The 23,279-nt window shown below is 35.4% G+C and overlaps 1 protein-coding gene across 2 annotated transcripts in view; it reads right to left on the bottom strand.

Moving 5' to 3' along the window:
- LOC118192515 (glutamate receptor 4-like) overlaps positions 1–21,997 on the bottom strand; it is a 69,911-nt gene extending 47,914 nt beyond the window's left edge. The window contains exons 1-4 of one of the 2 annotated variants that reach the window (XM_085812006.1): positions 21,840–21,997; positions 15,134–15,277; positions 12,556–12,795; positions 9,843–10,066 (exon numbers count right to left, since the gene is read on the bottom strand). In XM_085812006.1, coding sequence (XP_085668132.1) covers positions 9,843–10,066; positions 12,556–12,795; positions 15,134–15,277; positions 21,840–21,918 — 687 coding nt within the window. In that variant the 5' untranslated portion in view covers positions 21,919–21,997. The remainder of the gene's footprint in view (positions 1–9,842; positions 10,067–12,555; positions 12,796–15,133; positions 15,278–21,839) is intronic. The other variant, XM_085812007.1, reaches the window with a different exon arrangement.
- Positions 21,998–23,279: the final 1,282 nt, after the last annotated feature.

A 23,279-nucleotide genomic window follows, 5' to 3' on the forward strand; every position in this document is an offset into this window, starting at 1 on the left:
AGCCCATGGGCTCACACTTTTTATATACATATATTTTACGCTAATTTAACGAACTTCTGATTAAAAGCTCGGCTATTTAAATCTTTGCGTTATCCACTCTGCTAAGCATAAGATATATATATTTCAAATCAGAAAACTCAGCGATATAACAAATTTTTTTGACACTTGGAAAAACGCAATTATATTAATTTATAGGATCTTACTCTCTTTGGCCACATAAACTCTACTAGATCCTACTAAGTAACCTGGCGACTCGCACAGGCGTGAAATAATACCAACACAGAAGAAGAGTGAAAATAACCCTTTATTATTCTCAACTATGAACAGAAAGGCACGTACTTCGTACTTTACAATAACACCGACAACGTCCGGTGAAACGTAAGAAACGTAACACAATAAATTCAAGTCTAAAGAGTAGTGCTGGACAAGCACTTTAAGTTAAGGCTAACTAGGTTGACTCGACAGCCTACCCGACGTGATAATTATCTAAATGGCCAAAAGGCGTATCAGTAACTCCGCATAACAACGAGGTCAAGATCGTGACTTACACTGGCTAGCGAAAACACGCTCCAAGATTCACCCGTTTAAATACTAACTTCACTTAACTATAAATTTACATCTTGGCGAGGAAATGCGGGGGGAGGGGAAGTTGAGGAGTTTGACAAAGATAACAAAAACTTGAATAATACGTTCGTTGAACTGAAGGAAACTCTACTAATTTTACTTACTAAACAAACTAGGCTATTTCAGAGAGATGTATTCCCACTGCCCAAATTAATATATTTAAAAATAAAATTAAGTGTGTTGTCGTTCAGCAAAACGTAAAATAATTGAATTTTCATGCATTAACATGCGCGTTATTGCATCACACACATTTTCTTTGTTTTTTGAACGTGAATTTATAATAGTAGGCAAAAAGCATTACTTTCGTTGTAAAATCAATCATGTCATCCAAACGAAAATTGATTGCTCGATCTACATCTCAAGCACGAGAGAAAAAAGACACCACGAACTTCATAAACAAACGAGCAACAGGAAGCAGGACTGGAAAACGTTCGATTACGCACTGCTCAAGCTCATTTGTCTGAAACAGACGAGCAACGAGAAGCAAGACTGGAAAACGTTCGAGTACGCACTGTTCGATCCGAGCGAACACTGGACGCTGATTTAAATCTTAGTGGATTCCATTACGATGCTAATTATGATTACAGTCTTTGTCCAAGTGTTGTCGTTGAAAAGATGGATAAATTATGCATGCATTGCAGAGCCCTCAAAGAAGCACCAGGAATGTGCTGTATGAATGGAAAAGTGAAATCGCCCGAACTATTTTTAACCTTGGTATCAGGTGACACAAGTCAATCGAAATATGCAAAATATGTGTAATGAAAAAAATTTCATTAACAGAATTAAAAGACAAACACTGCCTTTTAAGTAGCATTGCAACGCATGTCGGGTTACAGCTAGTTAAAGAAGAACGATTAGAAGAATTGAAGCTAGAAAAAATTGAGATTATAATCTAGCTCGTGGTTTCTTCATTTAGGTTATAACGTTGCGCGCCTCTAACTAGCACGCAACCTAGAGGTGACTGTGAAAGCTTGTATAAACCACAGAGTCTTATAAAGGGTTTAAGTCCCTTTTTATTCAACGTAATAAATTACAATGGCGTCCTCTTGACGCTTACAGACTGTGCCCACTAGGCAGTCAAATAAAAATAATAACCTGAAAAAGAAAGTAAAGACAAGCTTCTAACTACGAGGCTCTCTAAAATAACTAACTCACCGCGTTTTACAAATGCCGCAGCTAATTCAGCAGACTTGAAGCTCACTGGAACAATTGCAACTACTTCCCGCCAAGCACATAGGCCGCAACGCGGAGTTCTTCAATTCTCGATAACTACCTCCGCGCTCGCTAAGTAAGAATAACTCTCTCACCGAACTCGTTTCCTTCTATTTAAATCATACTACTTCCGCTGATAATTTGAATGCTTGCGCGTTCTACTCAAATTTACATATTCTGGCATTGGCAGTTCCAGGGGAAAGTAAGGATTGACAGGAAAAATAGTTTAAACTTAAAATAAATGTTAGTTAAAATAAATAGAAACCCTACATTTGCCGCTGCCAGAATTTGGAAAACTTGGAAGCAGGTCCTACAAACGACCTGTTGTAAGTTTATCTAATTCTGAACTAACTGGCGAAAGCCTCGTTTACACAAAAAAAATCTTATGTAACAATTATATATTAAAATTCTGTTATTCGTTACAAAGCTTTCTTCTTACAGCAACTTTTCCTGGACTTCATCAATCAATCTTGGTCTTTCCTTCCAGCATCTGGAAGGAATAAGTATCAGTATCTTTCTACATACATTATAATTTACACTTTCTTGACACAATAAATTTTTGTTTTTAACGATTCGTTTTTCTTAGTTATTGCTTACTTCACATTCATTCAATTTTTCAAGCATTAATTTAACTTTACCCTGGCTCTCCACCGTGTGTGGTGTCAAACGGGAATATTCGTGTTTTAGTCTTACAACACTTCCCCTAACCACCATGATTTGTTAGAATTCAACGACCAAATAGACACACCTTACTCGACATTCTACAACTCAATGAGCTACTTTAATATTCTTAAAAATTCAAATGTAGGGGGAGAACCCTACAAAACACATTCATTCTAACTTCCCCCTCATTCATCTTTAAACATGCAGGCTTTCGCTCTAAAGCATGACTTTACAGTTTAATACTTAAATTTTGACTTCATTGCTTTTAAGCATTCACTTTTAGCATCTACAATTTTATGCTTCTAGACTAAATTCTACTTTTACATAACATGCAAGTATTTACATACATTTACAAAAGTTTAATACATATGCTTTTTACAATTTACCATAAAATGAATAAGAGAAAATAAATTTTTACTTTACTCATTCTTCGCCAAGCTGGCGGTACTGAAACTAAAATTCTTATTAGTACAAGAATACGAAGTTATTTTTATCTCCGGCCAAATTTTGGCTTTAACATAACAGAATTAGTCTTTCGACCAACAGAAAATGCTTGTTTTTAGCTTTTACACTTAAAGAAAATAATACTTTTGCCTTAGCTAAATAAAGTAAAACAAAACTAAGTCTCAACCGAGACATATTGACTTTCGTCAAAACATAGAACTTCGTACTTATGCATAACATTTCGGAACAAAAGAGAAAAAAAATTTATAGAAGGTTTTAACTTATCTTTGAGTTTTCGATGCTTGAAACTCCGTCATCCGTTTTTGACAAAATTGATCCCAAGTTAGAGGTGTCATGGATGTCAATCTTCTCCTTATTGATCTCCGAGTGTCGTCCCCGTTGCTCTTTCTTTTGCGTCCTCTACATGCTGGCCTCTTGGCGGAGTAATCGTCTGGTTGTTGGCCTTTGCGTTTCTGCCTGGGACGGCTGGTCTTGACGTCCTCCGGTCTGGAGTCCTTCTTGAATTTCTTCTGTTCCTCGTACTTCTGTGCCTCCTGTTGGCGTTTCAGTTTCCGGAACGGCGGCCTTGCTGGCACCTGACTCTGTGGCCGTGTGCGCGTTCTCCTTGATGTGTAATTTCTCCTGCCATCTTTTGTAGGTGGTGTTTTCGTCTTTACTACGGTTTCTTTACCCGGTTCATCTGTATTTTTGTTTTTCTTAAACGCCGGAGTTTGAAAATCATTTTTTCTTTTGATACCGACGTCCGGGTTGTAGAAGTGCTAGGTCTCTCTTCAGTTCTTTGTTTCTTGGGTGGTGGAATAGTTGTTGCAGTCTCTGGCCCTTCTATTTCGCTTAGACTTGAGTCCTGCAAGAAACTTTTAAGGATTTCAAAATCATTTGGATTATAGTATTTTTTCACCTGGTCGGGACTTGCTTTACAGATTTCCCCTCTCTCGTTTTTAACATATAAGACTACTCCTTTGATTTCCTGAATTACATAGGGGCCTTCAAACTTTGGAGCTAGCTTTGCCGTAAAATTGTCTGGGGCACTTGATAAAGAAAATTTCCGTTTCAATACTTTATCCCCAACTTTAAAATCTGCTTCACGGCGTTTTCTATCATAATATAACTTCTGTCTATTTCTTGCCGTATCCGAGGTTTTAAGCGCCTGATCAAACAACTTTTGCACGTCTTGTTGTCTAAATTCCTGCTCTCTTTGTTGCACAAAGAATAATTTATCTAAAGGCGTAATTAACTTTCTGCCTAAAAATAATTCTGCTGGAGTTTTTCCCGTAGTATCATGATGTGCCGTTCTTAAAGCATAAGCTAATTCATTTATGTAGCCATCCCAGCGCTTGTGATGTGTGCTAACGTAACTGCGAATTATTTTTACAATGTTTTTATTAACTCTTTCTGCTATGTTAGCCTGTGGTCTATACGGAACCATTTTGATATGGCGTATGCCAAGTCCATTGCATATGTTTTCAAATATTTGACTAATGAATTGTTTTCCGTTATCGCTAATGACTTTTATCGGTGCACCGTATTTTAAAATGTATCTGTGTAAGAATGCATCTGCGACTGTTTTGGCTGACGCGCGTTTAAGTGGAACAATTTCTATCCATTTTGAAAAATGATCTACTATTACTAAAAGAAAACGATTTTTATTTAACTCGCTCTGGGGGAAGGGACCAAGGAGATGTATGCCTAAAATTTCATTCGGAAATGTAGCGCGAATGCTATTTAAGTACCCGGCCGGGCTGTAATTAATATCATTTATTAACTGACATTGATTGCAGGACCTGACATACGCAGTTAATAATTGCGGGAAATATACCGCCTCGCGTACCCTTTTTAAAGTCTTTCTGACCCCTAAATGACCCGCTGTTTTCGCGTCATGTAATTCCTTCAAAATGCTTAATCGAAGCGAGGCTGGGATGACTGGTTTGTACTCGAGATTTTCGTTTGTTGTTTTCGTATAGAATAATAAATTATCTATTATTTCATAGTTTTTTGCTCTATTTCTTATCGCATCGATATCTGTATGCTCTAAGCTTTCGGGGTCTTTCAAATAAGCATAGATATTTCCAAATTCAGGATCAGCTTTCAGTTCAGTAATAACCGTATCTCTAGAATCTAAAATTTTTGAAGTCAACACAGCGCATTTAAGTTCATTACCTTCATCATCCAGTTTTATACGAGAAAGTGCGTCAGCTACATTGTTTTCCTTACCCGGTTTATATTTTATTGTGATATTATATTCTTGGAGTTTTAAAGCCCATCTTATTAACCTGGGCGTTAGGTTTTTTCCCGAGTAAAGTCTACCAACAGCCGCATGATCCGAAAAGACTGTTACTGGCGATTTGCCGAAATAAACTCGAAATTTGTGTACAGCCATTAATACGGCTAATGTTTCTCTTTCTGTAGCTGTATAATTCCTTTGTGTTTGATTCAATGTTTTACTAAAAAATGCCAGCGGATGGTTATTTTGCATAAGAACCGCACCCACCGCATAGTCTGATGCATCTGCCGCAATTTCCAGGTTTTCGTCCCCCTCAGGGAATTTTAAAACAGGGGCATTAATAAGCGCTTCTTTTAATCTTTCAAAAGCTGTGTTAGCTTCAGCTGTCCACGTAAATTTACTCTTTTTTCTTTTGATTACTAAGAGTGGTTCAACAATATTAGCGAAATCTTTTATGAAAGATCGATAGTAAGAACATAGTCCAAGGAAAGACGAAAGTTTCTTGGCGGTGTTGGGCGGTGGGAAATTCTTAATAGCTTTTATTTTTGAATCTTGCGTTTCTATACCCTTTTGCGAAATTTTATAACCGAGATATTTAAGTTCTTTAGTTGCGAACTTGCATTTTGAGGCGTTAATTGTAAGACCGGCCTCTTTTAATAATTTAAAAACTTGTTCGAGGTCATTAATGTGTTGTTCCAACGTACTACTCGTTATAATTATATCATCTAGATAAATTAAAGTTAATTTTCCTAGGACAGGCTTTAGAACAATGTCCATAGCTTTCTGGAATGTTGATGGGGCCCCACACAACCCAAAAGGCATGCGTAAAAATGCATAAGTGCCCGATTTTGTTATAAACGCGGTTTTATGTATATCTTCGGGTCTCATAGCTATTTGATAGTAGCCAGACGTTAAGTCCAAAGTAGACATATATCTCGTCGATTTGATCTGTCTAATGATCTCGTCTATAACCGGCAAAGGGTAAACTGGAAATTTAGTTATGCTATTTAGTTTTCTATAGTCGATAGCAAACCTCCAAGCCCTTTTATCCGAAGGAGGAAACTCGTTCTTTTTCCTACATAGTACGACTGGACTCGCGTACTCACTATTTATGGGCGTTATTATTTTATTCTTTAACATCTCCTGAATATGTTCTTCGATGATTAAGTCTTTCTGTTTATCATAGCGATACGGTTTAGTCCTACAAGGGTTTTCGGCATTTAATTGAATCTTGTGAGTCACGATCTGACAGTTTCCCGGTTTTTCTGAAAACAAATGAGAAAAATTACTCACCACTTGCTGTATTGCTTTACTTTCCTGGTCATTCAAATGGCTAAGGTCCAATTCAGGTGTCTCCACCGGTTCCACCACCCTCTGGTCCATCTCCAGCACCACGGAACTATCTTGAAAATTTAATTTGGCACTCGCGGCCCTTAAAAAGTCCATACCTAAAATAAGAGAGTGTTGGAGGTCTTTCACCACAAAAATTAATACTTTGAGATTTTCCTCTTTTATCTGTAAGTTTAATGATACTTTCCCGATGCAGTGACATGTTTTTCCTTGCGCCGCTATAATTTCCGTATTTCTGGTTTTAAAGAGTCGTATCCTATAAAAATTCTTTTTGAAGAACTTTTCACTCATGAAATTTCCTTCTGCTCCTGTATCGATGAGGGCTTCTACTGGTACATCGCCAACCAGGACTTGTATAATTGGTAGCTGTGAGTTTTTTACGATGACTGTATTTAGATGTCTATTTGAGGGTTTTTCTAAAACTTCCGGGGTCTGGACCCTCCCTTTCACAGGCCCCTCTAGTCGTTTAAAGCTTTCCTTTCAATCTGTGTCTTCTGGGTACGCGGATGCTTATTTTCAAATTTTCTTTTTGGGCCTTGACCTTCGAGTTTCGATGCGTTAGCTTGATAGTTCTTTCCCCCATATGAGCGATTTCCATTTCTTGTTTCCTCCTTCCTTCTGGTACTTTGAGAATATGTTTCCCCTCTCGCTCTTTCCGCTATTCTGCGATTTTGAAATTTCACCGCCAATTCGAAAAGTTCCTGCAATGTGGTTGGGTTTCTAATTTCAAAGTAGTCTTGGACAGCGGGTAACAATCTTGGTAATATTATTTCAATTATCTCCGCATCGGGTTTTTTCCCATACAGCATGTCCGTTAGCTTGATTTTTCGTAAAATAAAGTCCGTCAATTGTGCTGTATCCCGTTGATAAAAACTATATAGCTCGGCTTCCAGCCGTGCGCGATCTTTCACTATGGGGAAGGCCTTTACTAACGATTTTTTGAAATTTTCAAATGTATACGTCGGGCTTCCAAATTCACCTAGAAGAAATTTGCCTATATTTTCCACCATAGCGCGGCCTGTCCTCTTAGTGCTGATGTGGCGATGGCAACTTTTTGTCTTTCAGGCACAGGGTAAAGCTGAAAGTGGTTTTCTATACCTTCTAAAAATACGGACACCGAATTTTTTCCGTCGAAATAGACGTTTGGCTTGATTGATGCTCTCAAAGTCTGGACCAGGTATCCAAATCCTTCTAACTGAGTTGTCATTTCTTGGTGTTGTCCAGCGGCTTCCATCCAGTTTTCGGCCATTTCAGTTCGATAAGTGTTCGGGCGCCAATATAACGTTGCGCGCCTCTAACTAGCACGCAACCTAGAGGTGACTGTGAAAGCTTGTATAAACCACAGAGTCTTATAAAGGGTTTAAGTCCCTTTTTATTCAACGTAATAAATTACAATGGCGTCCTCTTGACGCTTACAGACTGTGCCCACTAGGCAGTCAAATAAAAATAATAACCTGAAAAAGAAAGTAAAGACAAGCTTCTAACTACGAGGCTCTCTAAAATAACTAACTCACCGCGTTTTACAAATGCCGCAGCTAATTCAGCAGACTTGAAGCTCACTGGAACAATTGCAACTACTTCCCGCCAAGCACATAGGCCGCAACGCGGGGTTCTTCAATTCTCGATAACTACCTCCGCGCTCGCTAAGTAAGAATAACTCTCTCACCGAACTCGTTTCCTTCTATTTAAATCATACTACTTCCGCTGATAATTTGAATGCTTGCGCGTTCTACTCAAATTTACATATTCTGGCATTGGCAGTTCCAGGGGAAAGTAAGGATTGACAGGAAAGATAGTTTAAGCTTAAAATAAATGTTAGTTAAAATAAATATAAACCCTACAAGGTAAAACATTTCACATGACAATACAGTTCCGACCATCCAGAGTTAAGGTGGATCAATGCTACCTCGCATGACTAAAAATTTTAATGAAATACAAAACAACAATCATTTGGGATTGAAATTACAAATACAAACATTTTCGCCACTTTGTACGTTTTGCCACATCACATCTTATAATAAAGATTCTTATATAAAATTATATATAATCTTATATAAAATTAATTTAGATTTAACATTGCATGAAGCAATCAAGCAAATGAAAAAGTACAGTTTCACACTTATTTTTATAGCACATCATATAATGCACTAGTAAAAGTAGAGGAAATAAAATTTAGTATTTAATCATTTTTACTCTGATATTACGTTTACTGGAACTTTCTACACATTTTGACAGAGACTGGCACACATAACTCTTCTTCAAAGAGCATCTGTTTACGCTTAAGAGGTAAGTACGTTATTTAAATAAGGTAAAACAAATAATAGAAAAAGCATTCCTCATCATAAAAATATGATCCAGCCATCTATGAAGCAAAATAAGAAACAGAGGGATTTAAAACTAGAATAAAGGCTTTAAGAAAAATTTAACAGATATTAGCATTATTATGTAAAGCTGACATACGAAGAACTTCAATAAAATTTAATTCACCAGTTACAGAAATGTTTCGGATACTTTTAATGGAACTAAAGTCAAAAGAATGAAGTACCAACTACGAGCTGTAGAAGATTTACTTATTTCTTCTTTTTTTCAGATGTTTTTATTCTTTCATGAGAACTTTTCAAACTGGAAGGAAACGAACTTGAAGTTTGGTCGATGTATGTGAAACGACATTAAAAAGGACTATTAAAAATTTCTCAATAAATAAAATCTGAAATTAGGTTTTGAAGAGCTGAACAATGAATTTTATTAACAAAATAGAGAATAACTTGAAAAATGAACTTGAGTGACAAGGCAGTGAATAAAGTGACAAGGCAGTGGAGTGAAATGGAAATTGGAAACGAACTTGAACCCAAGAAATTTTATAACTCAGAAAAGGAAAAGAACTGTATGGTAGTGGTGTTCAACTGGAGGAGAAATATGCTTGCCAAAAGCAACAACTTTCAAATAATTGAATTCTTGAGCAACGTAAGAAGTTAGTTCAGTTCCGACCCAATTTAATGGAGAGCATGTCGGGGGGGGACGAGTGTCTCCCACTCCTCTTCCCCTACCATCAGCCTCTCGGCTCGCCACATATTTGGAGTGCTTTCATGCCGCACGGACATTATACATTTACAAACATCCATGCCTTTACCAGGATTTGAAACCGGCCCCTTCGGCATGGCAGTTAGCGGCGCTAACCACTATACCGGTTGGACCGCTTTATTGGAAATTTTAAAAGGCTATATAAATCTGTTTTAAAGTTCTTCACTTTTATTCTATGGAAAATAAATTATTTCTTAACGTCATTATAACAAAAATACTTACTTACCGGTCGAATTAATATAAAATGAAAATTCCTTCCTCTCGCTACGTATTTAGCAACCAATTCATCTGCTAGTGTCTCCGATGTAGCCAAAAGAATCCTACCTGAATTTGAAGGTACCGAAGCTGTTAGATATCCAAAAGCAGAATCCGCATTATCTGCTCTCCAGAAAGCTTCTATCTGCGGTGTAGTAGGCATAAAACGAAGGATTTTCTGCAACTGATCAGCTCCTAGAGATTCAACAAAAACAGTTATTAATCTTATATTCTTGTAAAATATAATTGCTTGTTTTCAGATATATTATAGATCCCTTCTCAATCCTTACGTCCTAATCACATTATGTTTCGGCTACGCAGGACTTGATGTCGAAAGGGACAATTCTCAGAACCCGCACAATTCCAGGAAACACGCGTAGCTATGTTACCATTCTCACTTACTACAAAGACTTGAAAGCCAAACAGTAATCGATTATCGCTCAAATTGGAATCACGTGATCCTTCAGAAGCAGAACGTTCGTCTGATTGGTTGTCTCTACCCGGGACCCGAGACATTTTCGGTGAGATTTGAAAAAAATCCCGCGTAGCCGCAACATTTTTTCGTAGCTAGGCGGGACTTCTCTTCCAGCGGAGCTCTTTTTTCTAGGAACCCTCCCATTTAAACCAGTGCTACCAGAATTTCGTTTCTCAGAAAAGTCCTGTCTAGCAGGGACTGTAGCCATGTGTGATAACCTCTTTACGTACAATTTTCACTTTTGAACAAAGTGTTTTAAGAAAATATATGCAGTACCTCTAGCAATAAGGTAAGAAATTAGAATTTATATCTCAGAAGGGAAAAGAGGAAAATAAGGAAAGGGGAAAAGAGGAAAATAAGGAAAGGGGGAAAGAGGAAAATAAGGAGGGGGAAAGAACATATAAGGAGGGGGTAGAGAAAATTTTCATCTACAAAATTTTAGAGCGTTATTCGTTCAGTATGGGAGCAAATGTATGGGGAGGAAAAAAAAAAAAGATTCCGTACTGTGTTGTTGTCATGTCTAAAATGATAAAGCCTATTCATATAGTTCCATGGACGAAGATGACAGCCTAGGCAACCCTTTCTTTAACAGTTCCGTACTATGTACAGAGTAAGTAGCTGAAAATTGTTATTGAATAAAATAATGCAACAGATGTTAATGAAAACTTTCAAACGGTAAATTAATAAAACTAAATTAAACGGAAAGTGACCTTGTATAGTGTTACCTATAGGAGGGTCGTAGAAGGTCAGCCCCTTGCGTGGGTCATTTGCATGGATAAGTCGTTAAACTAGAAACTTGATGGTGGATCAACCCATAGGTGATCAGTGTGCTACGTTGCGTCAAATATGTAAATTAAAATTAAACTGAACGACAGCCCAGCACGCTGAGCCAGTAGGTAATCATATGCAAAAAATAACAATACTTTTGTAAGAATAAAAACTCAGATGCTAATAAACAATATTGAATAGATATATGTAATATAAAAAAATGTGTAAAAAGTTAATTATAATTTAAATTAGAAATAGCCCTTAGTACTTAATTTGTTATTTCCCTTCTATTCTAAAAATGGTAACATTTTTCTGCACTATTACGTAATTAATCAACTACTGTTGATCGAAGTTGTCAGAATCCACTGACGTATGCAGGCTTTATTTATGTAACTGATTTAAAAAACAAGAACTAAATTCCTTTACCTTTTCTGATGCATCGTTGAATCTGACGTGATGTTTCAACAGGCAATCTTCTTTACAGAAAAACCACAATTCTATTTCTGGACATCACATTTTATTTACATAAAACATTCAAAAGGAAAAAATTAATATTTAAATACATTAACTTGTACAGGCTCTCTTTTTCTCTTATGGCTGTACGAAACAATTTATCCGTCTATCACACGGATTTGAAAACGAACTATCTACTATTTACAAAAAAGAATTAAAAAAAAAACAGTTTTAATTTCTCTCACTAATAAAACTTCTAGCGCCCTCTAGCGAGGAAAAACACTTTAGATGAACATTTAACAGTACTGCGTCATTTCGAGACTAATCCATGTCATATGACTCTGGTTATCCAATCATGAATTAAGAACCAAAGCTACTAACTTATTTTGAATTCAGATTTTATCCCTGAACACAACTGCACTTGCTTTCTACAATTCGGCCCAGCTGCCTGCTGCTCTCTTCTTATTGCAAAGCTATCAGAAATGTAAACGTTTTTGAAAACAAGCACGAATAAGAATGCCAAATTGTTTGTGGTTGCAAATGTTTACTGAAATAAAAAGGAATATTTAACTTGCCTTAGCTCACAGACTGTGCTTCATATAGGATCAACATCTACGAAATGCAATAGTTCTACAATACGCCATCAATACTTCTGCGTACCTGTGAAATCAATTTTTCTACAATATCATTACTTTTGAGTCTGTTGCTTCGTTACAATGAATGAAATGCCATATTTCTCCATCTACGTCATCAACTGTTTCTGCGTCATCAACATTGCTAAGTCTGCTTCATTACATATATATTATAATCAAATTCGAAATCAGCACAAAAAATTTTATATTAATTAAACTTTTAATTATAATTAAAATAGTTGAAATTTCTGTAATGAAAAAAAAAACCGTTATTTTTTGTTATTAATAATATCTCAGTTTCCAAGAACTTTCAAGTAATGTAAGATAGTCTTTATTGCAAATTTATTTTTACTTACCGTTATGTAAATCGTAAATGAAGATAAAAGACTCCCAGCCATAATAAGTCAATATGTCAGCCACAGCATGGGTAGTATCAGGCAACATACTCACATGAAACTTCCCAATAGTATCTTTGGTATCGAATTCAGTTGTTAAAGGAAGTCCCATATAATCGGAATAGGATATTAGAAGTGGATTGATCTGTGGTGGGCCCAGTAAGACTAATGAGCTTACATCTTGTTTGACAAGAGCACACACTGAAGTTGGAAAAAAAAAATAGTTGTAAATTTCTTTGAGCCTAAAAAAGGAAATACGTAAATACGTGATATATTGAAATTTTGTGATTACGTTCTGTCATTTCACTTTTGAGTGACGTCAGTAATATTTTAAGATTGCAAATGGACTCACTGGAATTTTAAGAATATCAAAATGCTTGAGCAAAACATAACAGATTAGGACCAATCTAGTAAATTATTAGATCCTACCTCAGAAACATAAAAAGATAATTTTCTGGATAGTTTTACTGTAGATTTCTGTGAGGAAAGCTATCATTAAAACTATAAATTTAAGTATTTCTTTCGGTTTTAAACATATGAACGAAATAGAAGCATATGAACATATAAGGTATTTTCTCTCTCCCTCCAGCATGCCTTCGTGGTGTAACTGGAATATTTAATACTCAACACGTCTTCGAGAGGTCCAGAGTTCGAGTCCCGGCGAAGGAATTGCTTATTTTTCCCAACTCCTGTTAAAAAAAAAAAAAAAAAAAAAACCTAGTGTGTCTACAAACCCTACATCAATGGTAAATCTCCCTACAAATGCATATGTTAAAAACAAATAAATATCATAATAGTGTTAATGTTGCTGCGATAAGAACTGTGGCGAAATTGATACAAATATTTCATCCAAGCGTTATGAACGCAGGTGCTTCGAAAATAATTCTTTTCCTGCAGATCTTCCGACTTTTATTCATAAAGTTACAAATATGCATGCATTTTGTATAATTTATATATAATATCCTTTAAATATAACTCACGTGTATTTGCATTTCTTTGATTTCATTTGCATTTCAGGCTAGATTGTGACACTTATTCATAACTGTTACTGACAATCAGATCTGAGTTAAGCTCTATCATCACTAAATAATGAGAATGCAGATTAGTCGCAATGCAGATTGGTATATGCTTTTTATTAGATTGCACAATCGGTCACTGCATTTTAAAATTCATAGAGCATTTCCATGATTCTTAAATTTTCTGTTCACCTGAACTTAATCCCACTAATTTATGTCTTTACCCTAAAGTAAATTTATACCTGAAAATCCATTATTTTGGCAACGTGGACGATATTCGGAAAGCCGTAACGTAGTCTTGCAAAAATGCCCAGCTGTGGCGAGATAGCTTCTCCACAAAGCGCAGTTAGGGTTGCCAGATTTGGAGCGAGGTCGCTCATTTGGCGACAAAACTGGCGATATGCCGTAGACGGAGCAAGAACATTCTAGAACGCATTCTTAGCGGTTTTTTTTCGGGAATATTCCCGAAGGTAGGTTAAAGCTATATATACTCTGTCTGTACGGGGAGCGTGTAGTATCTTCAGTGCAGGATTTACGTATAAGCTACACGAGCTATAGCTCAAGGCCCCCCAAAAAATTAAAATATATTATAACAGAATTATAAAGGGCCCCATATCGCAAATAGTTTAGGGCCTTATCAAGTCTAAATCCGGCTCTGAGTATCTTGAGTAGAGTAGTAGTGTCTTGAGTTCAGAGATTAGCTTGAGAGCGATCGATCGAGTCGGGAGCTGAAATTTAGTGCTTTGCCGTGTAACTCTCCTCAATGTCATAGTCTGAAGGCTGTGTTCCTGATTGTTTCAGGGTATTTATTGTAGTTTTTCGACGACTGTAAACGTGTCTTGTGTAATACTGACGAATACACGTGTATTGTATAATGCTGACGAATAAATTGTGTTTTAATTCTTCACAAAGTGCTGTCATCAATTATTCCAAATCCACGAACCCGTAGAACGCAACAATACCATTTGTAAGTGATCATACTACCCCACTTATGACGTAGCTAATACATTTGCAGCAGTGTGTAGTCCCTAAAGGGAACTAACTATTTTAAAAGTGAAAATGTAGATTTGTGAATCTTTAAAATAAACGGTTCTCTAGCAACAGTCTCTTTCTCTTTTTTCGATATGTTATGCTTCACTGTGGATTTATTTTCAACCTTCAACACGACTTTTGTAGCACTTTCTGTTGTAGCATAACTTTTTTTCTTTTGACCTTACTCGAGGTTAATTTATCTATGAATACGATGCATATAAATATTTAGTGCATTTTGGACTATTTTGCGTTTACATTCACGTCATAAATAGAAAATAGATGCACTTTGCAAAGTTTTGTGTTATTTTACATGAATATTCAAATAAATTAGTAAAAATAAATAGTATGCGGTCAGATATACGTTTTAGGACTTTACTTAAAAGAATTAAGTATAATTTAACGGTGTGTATAAGTGGGTATAATAGGTAAACGATTATATATATATAAATTATATAGTTTTGTTTACTTATTTTCTGGAGGTTCAATTTTACCTGCTCTTGTTGCTTGCAAAGGATCCCACCAAAGAACTGTTTGGACCACTGGTTCTATGGTGATGAGATGGGAAAAATTCTGTGCTAATGTCCACAATTTTTCATTATTCTGCCGGATATCACCTTCAGGTCCGTTTACAATGCCTGAAAACATGAGTTAAAAGGAACTTAAATTCAAATACGCATGTCAAACATCCTTGCAATTAAATTTAAAGAAGGAAAGTTTCGGGTTCAGTGAAAATTATTTCACGTTTAATTTCTGTAAACGTAACGGAAAAATTCTTTTAAAGAAGAAAAGAAACTTTTTTCAATACACAACTTTTAGTTATATGTATACAAATTTTAATTAATTTAAGAAGCTAATATATATTTTAATGTTTAAACTTACGCCTCATTTTAATTTTTATTCTTGAAAGAACACACACACGGAAAAAGATCTCTTACTGTCTGGTGTTTTTTGTAGTCTATCAAGTGAAGGGATATTTTTAATTACCTTTAAGCCTCTACTTTGTATTTTACTTTCTCCTGCTATTTATTTAAAATTTTGCCATGTAACCACCTACACTGAACAAACTTTCTCAGGCGCCATCACTAGTTACGCCCATTCTCAAACTTTAATTTATAAATAAGGCCGTAATCTCCTTGTTCCTTAGAACTGCATTCACTTAGTAATAAGTACTGAGCTCGAGGGGTATTGAAGGCTAGTGGCACTCTATATGCTTACAGAAGGTACAAGAATTATTCACAGCGTTGCTTCATTATACACTCGTTATACAAAAATTAAAGGTGGTATAGATTTTATGCAGCTTCGCACAGCTGTGCTTCTAATCGCTACAAAGTACACCATAATATAGTCGAGATGTAAGAGAGAAGATAAAAATCCCATATGATAGGCGGCAAGCAAGAAAATGCATTCCTCAAACTGTGTAAGGGAGGGGTGTATAATTACCCTTGCGCACCTTGTGCACTTTTATTCTTTCAATTTTCTATATTTTTAATCTCTATATTTTTTTATTCAATTTAATTTTTTCCTCCTTTAAACATCCTAAAATTCTATTATTTCTTTTATTCGTGCTCAGTATGGGATCATTGACTAGTTTTTGAACTATTGTGGCACATTCCTCTTGCAGCGCCGATCGCATTTGATAAAAAATTCAAATGGTTGGCGGCATCCTGCCAGGATTTGCGCATTCGTGGATATTTTGAAGCCTAACTTGGAAGGTCATGTATGCCAAACACACGCTAAGTACATTTCGTCGGCAGAATAAAGCGATAAAAGCAATTAAAATGATGCGATGGTGATAATTTATTTATGCAGTGATAAAGGAACTAAGGAAACATGAAAAATGAATATAAGGTATGAAATCTAGTAAAACCTCAGTGCGTAAAACATATTGAAATATCTGATATAAAATATATTGAATGATTTTAGATACATAGAAAAATGCATAATACACAGCAGTCAATTCAGAGGAGAAGACTGAGCAAACGTAATTGTGTTTCAACATGATCAAGCCCCTTCGACTCATTTACATTTTTTTGCCGAAATAAATAAATAAAAACCACGAAGAAAGTGACTGTTTTTATTGAAATTAAATACGCGTAAAGCTCGTACACAGGTAATAAAATAATTAAAAATTCAAATCACAGGTCCCACAGTGGCTAGCAGATGCACATTGAATGTTCAAATCAGTAACAGATGAACCCCCTGGCCACGAGGCGTGCTTATAAATGAAGGTATATGAGGAAAGGAGCGATAAAGCTTCCTAATCTCATCCTGCGATACATTCTGTCAGGTATTTCTCAACTGTCACTCTAGATCTGAGACATTGAGGCTCTCAAATTTGGCAGCCTACCATATCCCTATATGTTCGACTGACGAAAGGTCCGGTGACCTTGCTAGCCAAAAAAAGAATATCAGCAGCTCGGAGACAGTATATGCGAGCTGTATGGGGTCTAACATTATCTTGTTGCAAAATGGCTCTGGGATGGCGTGCCATGTAGGATAAAGCAAACGACCGCAGGATGTGATCAGTATATCGCTGTTAAAGTTGTATGTAGGATGACTAAGTTTCGATATGCTGTAGTGAAAGACAACACCCTACACCACCACACTAGGGATAATGGCTGCTTGCTTCTGTGAAGAAAAAAGCCGATTAGGACAGCTAGCCTTGAGTTCTCCACGCACAGATCATCTGCTTCAAGACTGAAGCGAAGTTTGCCGCTGAACACGATGCAATTTCAATCGGCTACGAAATCACTTCCATAAGTCTTCATGCATGTTATGTGGTTAAAGGCCAACGTCTTAGGCCACTGCGAGTGCAACCCCGCCTCAGGCAAGCGTTATGTGAGATAGAGGAAGGTGCCACAGGTAGTAAGCACGTTGGACAGTGGACAAAGGTGCTGTTGGGAATGTTGGGGATGTTACACAATCATCCGATCTTGCCTCGCATTCGTGCGCTTGATTCCGCCGATGAATACCTTGCAGCAACCATTGGTTCCAGCACTTTTGCGCAACCGTGCCCGTATGGTGCAAGTGGTAGTCTATTCCTCGGTATAACCATCCCGCTTCTCGCATCCCTATTATGCGACCACGTTCAAAGCCATTCAATTATCTATTGTGTTCGACAACATTGTAATGGCGTTATTAGTTGTATCTCCAGGGAACTGCAACGCCGACAACAAGAAAAGGTAAACCGTCTGTAATTCTTACCTCTTTTATACAATGTTAGTTGCGGAGTAGAAACACGTGCAATGACCAAGTTAACACTCGTTGGCCTTGAAAATTCAATCATTTGCATTCTTGATAAGAAGGAACTCGTATACAAAATTTCGAGATAATCAGATTATTTTTTAAGTTTTTTCTTTTCCCAAAACAGTACAAATGGACGGAAATGTACCTGATGCATTTATGTCTGTGTTCAAGAAAAAGGTGTTTGCGTATAATCCCGTTAGACGACTTTAGTTAAGATGGTTGAAAGCATCAACAAACTGGATTTATGGTAGAATTTATAAATGTTTCACAATGGTTTTTCTTCGATCAATGAGCGAACTCTTAAAGCGAAAGCAGGCACACAGGATAGTGGTTCAAATAGAAGACCTCAACTATCACGTAGCAAAGATATTTTACAAGGATGGTCAGCTTGCGATAACATATTGAAATAGTGAAAAAGAGACATATACTTAGGCCTTATCTGGAGTGATGGTTCGTAAAACGACTGGACATGAAATGTCCTGCTTGGACATGAAATATCCTGAATGCTTTAGAACAAATCAGTAGGGGCTGATGATGAACATGATCTAGTTCCAGTTAAATGGAACACATTGCCTATCCATAAATCTCTAACCATTATGAACCATTATCTAACCATTACCGATTTATATTCTTGAACATATAATTGCAAAGCAAAGAACAGCGATACACGCACCAAGTGGTGTTCGCTTGGAGTTTTAAAATAATTAGTACTCTGAAATATTTCATTCCAAATATAGAACATGTGGAAAGAAAATTTTAATTTTCGGTCGAACGTCACTCTTAGAAACTTCAGGTACAAAGTGGAATGAAAGAAACCTGATGGTGAAGCTCAGATGTAAATTTGACTTTCTGCAAAAATACATTCACACGAGTCTTTTGTTATGGAAATATAAACTCATATTGACTGTTTGTAAATTCTGTTTTGAAAGATGTATAACTGCATCTTCACATTGCTCATATCTGCAGCTTGACAACTTTTCTGCAGGTCATCAGCGTATAAAGATCTTGAAACAGCAGGAGGAAGTTCCTTAAAAAAGAATTTATTTACAAGCTGAACAGAGTAACACTGAAAATTTAGCCTTGAGGCATATATTATTCTTGTTCGAAGTTATCTGACAATATACGAGTATTTAAGTAAAAACCAAATATATTGTCAGATGACTTCAAAACAGTTTAAGCAAAAATTGGTAGTTTGCCAAGCAAACCATTGCCGTGAAGATCGGTCAAAATGATGTATCTCTAGCCTTATCATAAGCTTTTCCTGCATTTAAAAACACAGAAACTAAGTGGTTTCTTTTGATAAAACCTCTTTGTAGCAGGTAGTCCTACGAATAGGCAGGACATGGGTAGCAATTCTTTTCCGCCGGTAGACCTTCTTTTCGGAAACCATACTGCCATTGCAAGATTACGTTTTTCATTTTCACGCTCTAGAATTGACAGCCATTTACTATTTTTCAAATATATAGCAAATGCGACTCGTAAATCCGATGGATAGTTGTAGGGATTCTTCGAGTCTTTGGGATGACAGCAGCTTTCTCCACTCATTGGGAAAGGTATGCCTCTTCAATCCGATCGTAAACCATATAAAAACTATAAACCTATAATTCACTGATCTTTGTACTAAAGAGAAAGGATTATCAATGACATTTTCGAACTGCCGAAGTTGAAGAAACCATGCCAAAGCTCTCACTGTTTTAAAAATCCAACATTTTGATCATTGGCTCAATAATGAAGATAGCTTAAAATAAATTCCAAATTTTAATTGTAACACTCAACTTAAACGTTCAAGAATCAGAGCCGCTGGAATACCTATAAAAATTTAAATGGTATTATAAATTTGATCTGCAGAGTATCATAGAACTTATTTGCGAATAATATTCATAGCGATTTACATTTCTTGAACCGTTACTCTCCTGAAATAAAAACTCCGTTCAGGAGACCTTACGTTTTCTCTACAGAATATTACGAATAGGCACAGTTGATGGTGCTATACTTTTGGGTAAGGCTTTAGGAAAAATTTCTATGATTCTTGGCGGCGACGTCACGCTGCAATATTAACTTTGCTACACGAGAAGCACAGCTATTAATCGTTCGTTCTCTTTCATGATAAAATAAATGCAAAATTAATTGCGCCCCTAACTATACCATTATAGAATTATAAATTACAACTGATGCTGTACTTTCAAGAAAACTCGAGAAAATTCAGTCTACAGTGTTTATATCATGTTTTATAAGTCTATTATATCATTTTTGCATTTTCTTGTTGTTGTGACTTATCTCAGTTATCTGACAATAACATCAGAACAAGTCCACGAAATTCATCGTGGTAAGGAGTGCCAGATTGCGCCAGTCCTTAGCAAGAGCCCTGAGCACCATACAGTGACAGAGTACAACTTATTTCCACCCCCAATTTTGATGGAGAGGACTCTGGGGGAACGGGTCCGAAGGTCTCTTCCCACCAACTTCTCGACAGGACGTTCGGCTCGCCGCATATTTAGAGTGCCCCCATGCCGCATAGACACTATACATTTACAAACATCTATGCCTTTCCCGAGATTAGAACCCGGGCCCTTCGGTACGGCAGTCAGTCACTAACTAACCAATATCCTGCTTGGGCGGCATTTTTGCACTCTAAAGGTATGGAAGCAAAATAAAAGCTATTGTCTTCTATTATGTATAAAATGATTTTTCATTAATTACTTTTATAACACCATTTTCTTATAACCTCTTAAATCTCATATCCATTGGGTAGAAGTTTCACATCAACCGCGTGACTTTTCACACACACGTTTTTTATTTCTGCGCACGTTTTTTATTTTTCATCTAAATACTAAACATACGTTTTTACCGATAAAACTACACCGTGATATTTTGTGATATATTTTTTTTAATTTCTCTAAAACTACAATCCTTTTCTATTTTAAATGAATGAAATAAAAAAAATTATTTACATGAAGCCTAAAACAGAACATGCAATTCTCTTTTTATTTATATATATATATATATATATATAAACAAATATTAATTTGTGTGAGTTGGTATATCAAAATAAAACAACTGAATTAATGATGTTACAGGACGAAAACAGGAAAATAAAAACAAAAAGGCGAAAGAACAATTACTTTTGAATTTATTTCTATAAAGATGGGCAATTTTTATTCATTTAAAGTTTAATATTAGCTTTATTTAAGTATTTTCTGAAAAAATGTATATACTTGATAAATTCTGCATGATGTTTCAATTAAAACTAATTTGTATATATATTTATATTCCCAATAAAATTCTTTACATAAAATTAAATAATAGTGTCAGCAATCTTAATTCATATACTTAACTAAATTTCATGAACAAAATTTATTTAAACTTAGCTAGTACGAATAAATGTTGTAATAGCCAATAAATGCTGCAGTGACTGGCATTCGTTAATTGAATTTAAAATACTAGATGTACGTGAACTGTTTCTTAGTTCTTAAAGCTTGACATATAGTGATCAGAAATTATGTTAAACTAAACATCATATATCGTTTAGAAATGTCTTATTTATCATTAATTATGCTGAATGATTTCTATATTCTTTTGTAAATATAATTGCGTTTTCCACAAATAAATAAAATTATTTTAATTTGGTTCGCAAACAGAATTTTTTATTTCATTTCAGTTCTTTAGGTAATGAAATTATATCGTTTGGTCGACGAACTCATCATTAAGCTTATACAAGTTTCTTTACACATAAAATATGAAAATTTCTGTTTACATTTTACCAGTTTTTACTAACGTAAGATATTGAAATAATTCTCTTCGTGCGAAACAATTTATATCACAATTGCATAAAATAATAAAAAACTATCCTTAAGACTTTACATAATATGAAGCACTAATGAGGTAAAAGTTTCTGATTAAGGACTGCATTCAGCTTACAGCTGATGTTGAAGTAAACAGATAGCTACTCACCAATTTTTACTTTGTAGGTAGAAACTAACAGTGGTAAGAGAGTTATAAATGTCAGTTTCAAGTAATGCACATACATCATTTCTTACAAAATTATTTCCTAGTTTTGCTGCAGTAACTTAACCATGCGATTACGTTTGGAAGCAATTTACTGAAAAGAAATGTGATCGCTTGCAATGGCAAGAAATACATTGAGCGCTCCCATCAGATAACAGCTACAGCGATTACAAATCTGTGTCGTAAATAATTCATCACTCAGCACTTGTTGCGCAGCGGACTTCGAATGGTTCGCATAAAAGAACATGGGGATTCGAAATGAATTAAAGCGAAAGAAAAAGACGGAAAAAAAAAAAAAAAAAAAGAATAAATTACTCAATTTTTATTTAAAACCATTTCAGTCCATCAAAGCAAGTAACAATTAGTAAAAAATTAATGGTAATTCGTAAAAAAATTGCAATTCCACTGTCAAACCTATAATTCACTTCAAGTAAATTTTTCATCGAATTTAAATTTATTCACTAAATTTGAATTTATGTTTCCCAATTTTTCTCGCCAGTGCGACACACAGCTACAACAGAAATATTTAACTTCTTTGAGATATAAATTAGATTGACAGTTACAAATATGTTTTGAAATAGTATTAATTAAATATTTTGAGATACTATTAATTAATGAAAAACATACTTAATATTCTAAGATAAATAAATATAATAATATGTTTCCTAATTTCTCTACACACGATTTCGTAAATAATAGAAAAAAATAAACATATAAATAAGTAAAATAAAATAAAAACTGCAATCCGAAAACGTCATATTATGATTTAATATCTAGAAGAGCTTGAACAATTTTATCTAAGCAGTTACGAAAGGCATCTACAAGTTTAAGAATTAGTCCTCCCCCCCCCAGAAATTAAAGACATAGAACAAAATATCTTATAATTAAAAGAGTTGTTAAAAATACCAATGCCAAACGGCAGGTGGGTGAACTTGCAATAACATTATTTTATCGTAAATTATTGCCTTGTGAAGATTTAGGTGCTTATCCCGTTTATGCCTAAGTTCTTTTTGGCAATTTTATTCATATTAATGAACTTATATCGCTTAATATGTAAGATATAAATACACTTTAGACGTCAAAATGATCACGATTGCCATATTTGCTAAGTTAGTTAATGTCTTGTTTATGAGACACTGGGCATACGTGTAAGCAAAATACACCTGTACTAGTAATTGAATCTTTCAGTGTTGCAAATCATAAAAATAAGTAAAGGTTAATATAAATAAATTTTAAGAACATTTTATCATTCATTTTACATGCTATAAATAATGGAAATGTAAAAACAATAAATTAAAAACGATTATTTTTCCTGAAATTGTTGAAAGCGTTCATCATGCAGTTCAACGTTATATTTTTCACATTTTTTTGTGGTCTCACCTGAAC

The sequence above is a fragment of the Stegodyphus dumicola genome, chromosome 2, assembly GCF_044657685.1.
Source record: "Stegodyphus dumicola isolate Sdum_Otavi_A_Nest chromosome 2, ASM4465768v1".
In the NCBI taxonomy this organism is placed as follows: Eukaryota; Metazoa; Arthropoda; class Arachnida; order Araneae; family Eresidae; genus Stegodyphus; species Stegodyphus dumicola.